At 33.7% G+C, this 2,759-nt stretch overlaps 1 protein-coding gene across 1 annotated transcript; it reads left to right on the top strand.

Moving 5' to 3' along the window:
* The first annotated feature begins 1,165 nt into the window (after nt 1-1,165).
* Nucleotides 1,166-2,221, top strand: LOC113352393. Its single transcript, XM_026596217.1, has 2 exons — nt 1,166-1,411; nt 1,598-2,221. Exons 1-2 carry the CDS (start codon nt 1,166-1,168, stop codon nt 2,219-2,221), a joined length of 870 nt encoding a protein of 289 aa, XP_026452002.1.
* Nucleotides 2,222-2,759: the final 538 nt, after the last annotated feature.

The raw sequence follows: 2,759 nt of genomic DNA, 5'->3' as shown, positions 1-2,759 counted from the left end.
AATAAGACAAGGAGATCCTATTTCTCCATAACTTTTTATTCTAGTTATGGAATGGTTTTCAAGAACTATGGTTGAAGCTCATCATTCAAAAATCATACAAGGTATTTCAGTAGCTAGAGGAGCACCACCTATTAATCATATTCTCTTTGTAGGTGATTGTCTCATTTTTACTCATGCAAATTTAACCAGTGTGAATAATCTCTTGCAAGTATTACAAGATTTTAGTTCACAATCTGGTCAAGTCATTAATTTTGACAAATCTTCTATTCACTATAGCAACAACATGGATCATGAGGTCTGTGACACTCTAAGTAACATTCTAGGTGTTAAACCTATGAATAAAAATGTGAAATATTTGGGTTCTCCTATAATTATTGGCAGATCAAAAGTTAAAGCTTTTGAAGATATTCAAGTGGCCTTTGAAAGAAGACTAGGTAACTGGCAGGGCACCACAATGCATCAAGCTGGAAGATCTATTATGGTTAAAGCAGTTCTTAACTCCATCCCCATGTATCAAATGAGCACATTCAAGATGCCAAGGAAACTTCTCAAGAAACTAGATACTATCCAAAGGAAATTCTGGTGGGGCTTAAAAACTAACAAAGGTTTTAATCTTATTTCTTGGCAAAACATGTGTTTATCTAAAGATTTAGGAGGTCTAGCATTCAGAGATTTAGAAATGATGAATCATGCTCTTCTTGCCAAGCTAGCATGGAGAATATGTCATAATTCTGATAATTTGTTGGGCCAATTCCTTCAAGCTAAATATCACAAAAATGAAGATTTTCTATATTTACATGGTGAAAGGAATAATTCTTCTTGGATATGGAAAGGCATAAAACGGGGTCTCTCTATAGTTCAGCAACACTGTTTCATGGAAGTTAATAATGGCAGATACACCAGAATTTGGACAGATAAATTGATTATAGGATTGAGTCAAACTGTTGAGCCTCAGTACTCTTCCCATTATCAGTTTATGTTTGTTAGTGAGTTAATCTTAACAGGCACTAATGAATGGGATACACGGCTTCTCAACATTTTATTCTCACCAGATAATGTGGAAAGAATATCTAGAATACATCTTTCAGTAGCAGAAGAATATATATTGAGATGGTCTCCTTAAAAAGATTGAGTTTTCTCAGTTGAATCTACTTACAATAAACTCATGGAGAGAAGAGTTCTACATCAAGCTGTTGTCTGTCCAGTTCCTAAGACTGTTTGGAAAGCACTTTGGAAGATGCAATTACCTCATAGGGTGAAGCTCTTCATTTGGAAATGTCTCAAGAATGCAGTGCCCACAAGACAAAAACTATCTCAGTTTAATTATCTGGATCAGTATCATTGCAACATCTGCAATTTTGAAGAGGAATCTTTATTCCACCTTCTTCTTTCCTGCAATCATTCTAAATCTGTATGAAGACTTCTCAACATAAATATGGATCAAGTCATATCCAACTGCCAAAGTGTTATACAATGGATAACTTCCTGGTTTATGGATGTCAGAAATACATGTGCAGAAGAAACTCAACACTGGAGATCGTTACTCGTGTTTGGCTGCTGGATAATTTGGAAGGAGATATGTGATTGCATCTTTCAGGATAAAACTCTTAACCCTGAAAATACAGTAGATAGAATTAAATATCATATGTCTCAACTTAGCTCAACACCTGTCACTATAAATAACTTAGCAAACAATTTAATAACTTGTACAGGTGTTCAGAGTCTCAGTCCTGGAGATGATGATGTTCTCAAAAATTTTGTGGATATTTCATTTGATTACATTACTAATGAATGTGGCACCGGTATGGTGCTTTGTAATTCTGCAGGGGCAGTCTCAGGTGTCAAAGGATCCTATGCAACTAGAGTAAGAGATCCAGAAACAGGGGAATGTATGGCTATAATGGAAGCTTTGAGTTGGGTTCGAGATAAGAACATCCTGAAGATTCAAATTGTAGCTGATGCAGAATCTGTTGTGAAATCTATCACAATGGAAGAATTAATTGTTAGCTGGGAAAATAAGAAAACTATCAGAACCATTAAATCTATTTTATCTTCTTTTAATTTATGGTCAATCACTCATGTTAAAAGAGATGGTGATCGTTTGGAAGATACCATTTCAAAAAGAATAAGAAGTGATAAACAGTCTATGGAAGAGTGTTACAGCTCTGCTCTTTGTATTGATACTTTTCTAGAGAGGTTTATTGATCATCCTCCTACTTAAATAAAAATTTCAGTTATAAAAAAAAAACCACTAAATCCCTAAAGGTAAACCATTTTAACCTTAAACCCTAGTTTCCATTTTTGTTTTCAATTTGGATTAATTTGGTAAAATTGATAGGTTATTAACATAAATTGAATTCCACAACTATTAGTTACTGCTTTGTGTTTGTTTAAGATGAATTTAACATGATAAATTCTGGTTAGTTACTGATGAATATGATTGATTGTTTAGTTATTGATGAACATGGTTGATTTGTAGTGACATTTGATTTTAAATTATCCTAATGATGTTGCATGTCTTGTAATTTGTATAATACACAATTGATAGAAACGTTGGAATGAAAATTTGTTAGTAAAATATGCTTTTGAGTATATAGTTGAGTTTTTCCTCCAAGAGGTTTACATTTGTTAGTTGATTTTCATACGTTTCTATTTGTTTGTTTGGTGCATTTAGATAATGATACTGGGTACCCAACGGACCAAAAATTGTCCGTAAAAGGTAGAGATGACCATATATCCGGTAAAGATGCACCGAAGAT

The sequence above is a fragment of the Papaver somniferum genome, chromosome 2 (assembly GCF_003573695.1).
Source record: "Papaver somniferum cultivar HN1 chromosome 2, ASM357369v1, whole genome shotgun sequence".
Lineage (NCBI taxonomy): Eukaryota > Viridiplantae > Streptophyta > Magnoliopsida > Ranunculales > Papaveraceae > Papaver > Papaver somniferum.
This window is presented reverse-complemented; position numbering and strand designations above follow the sequence as displayed.

Coding starts and splice junctions, on each gene's coding strand:
- LOC113352393 (XM_026596217.1), top strand. CDS start 1,166: ATGGAGAGAAGAGTTCTACATCAAGCTGTTGTCTGTCCAGTTCCTAAG. Junction 1,412..1,597: donor CCTGCAATCATTCTAAATCT/GTATGAAGACTT, acceptor TGCATCTTTCAG/GATAAAACTCTTAACCCTGA.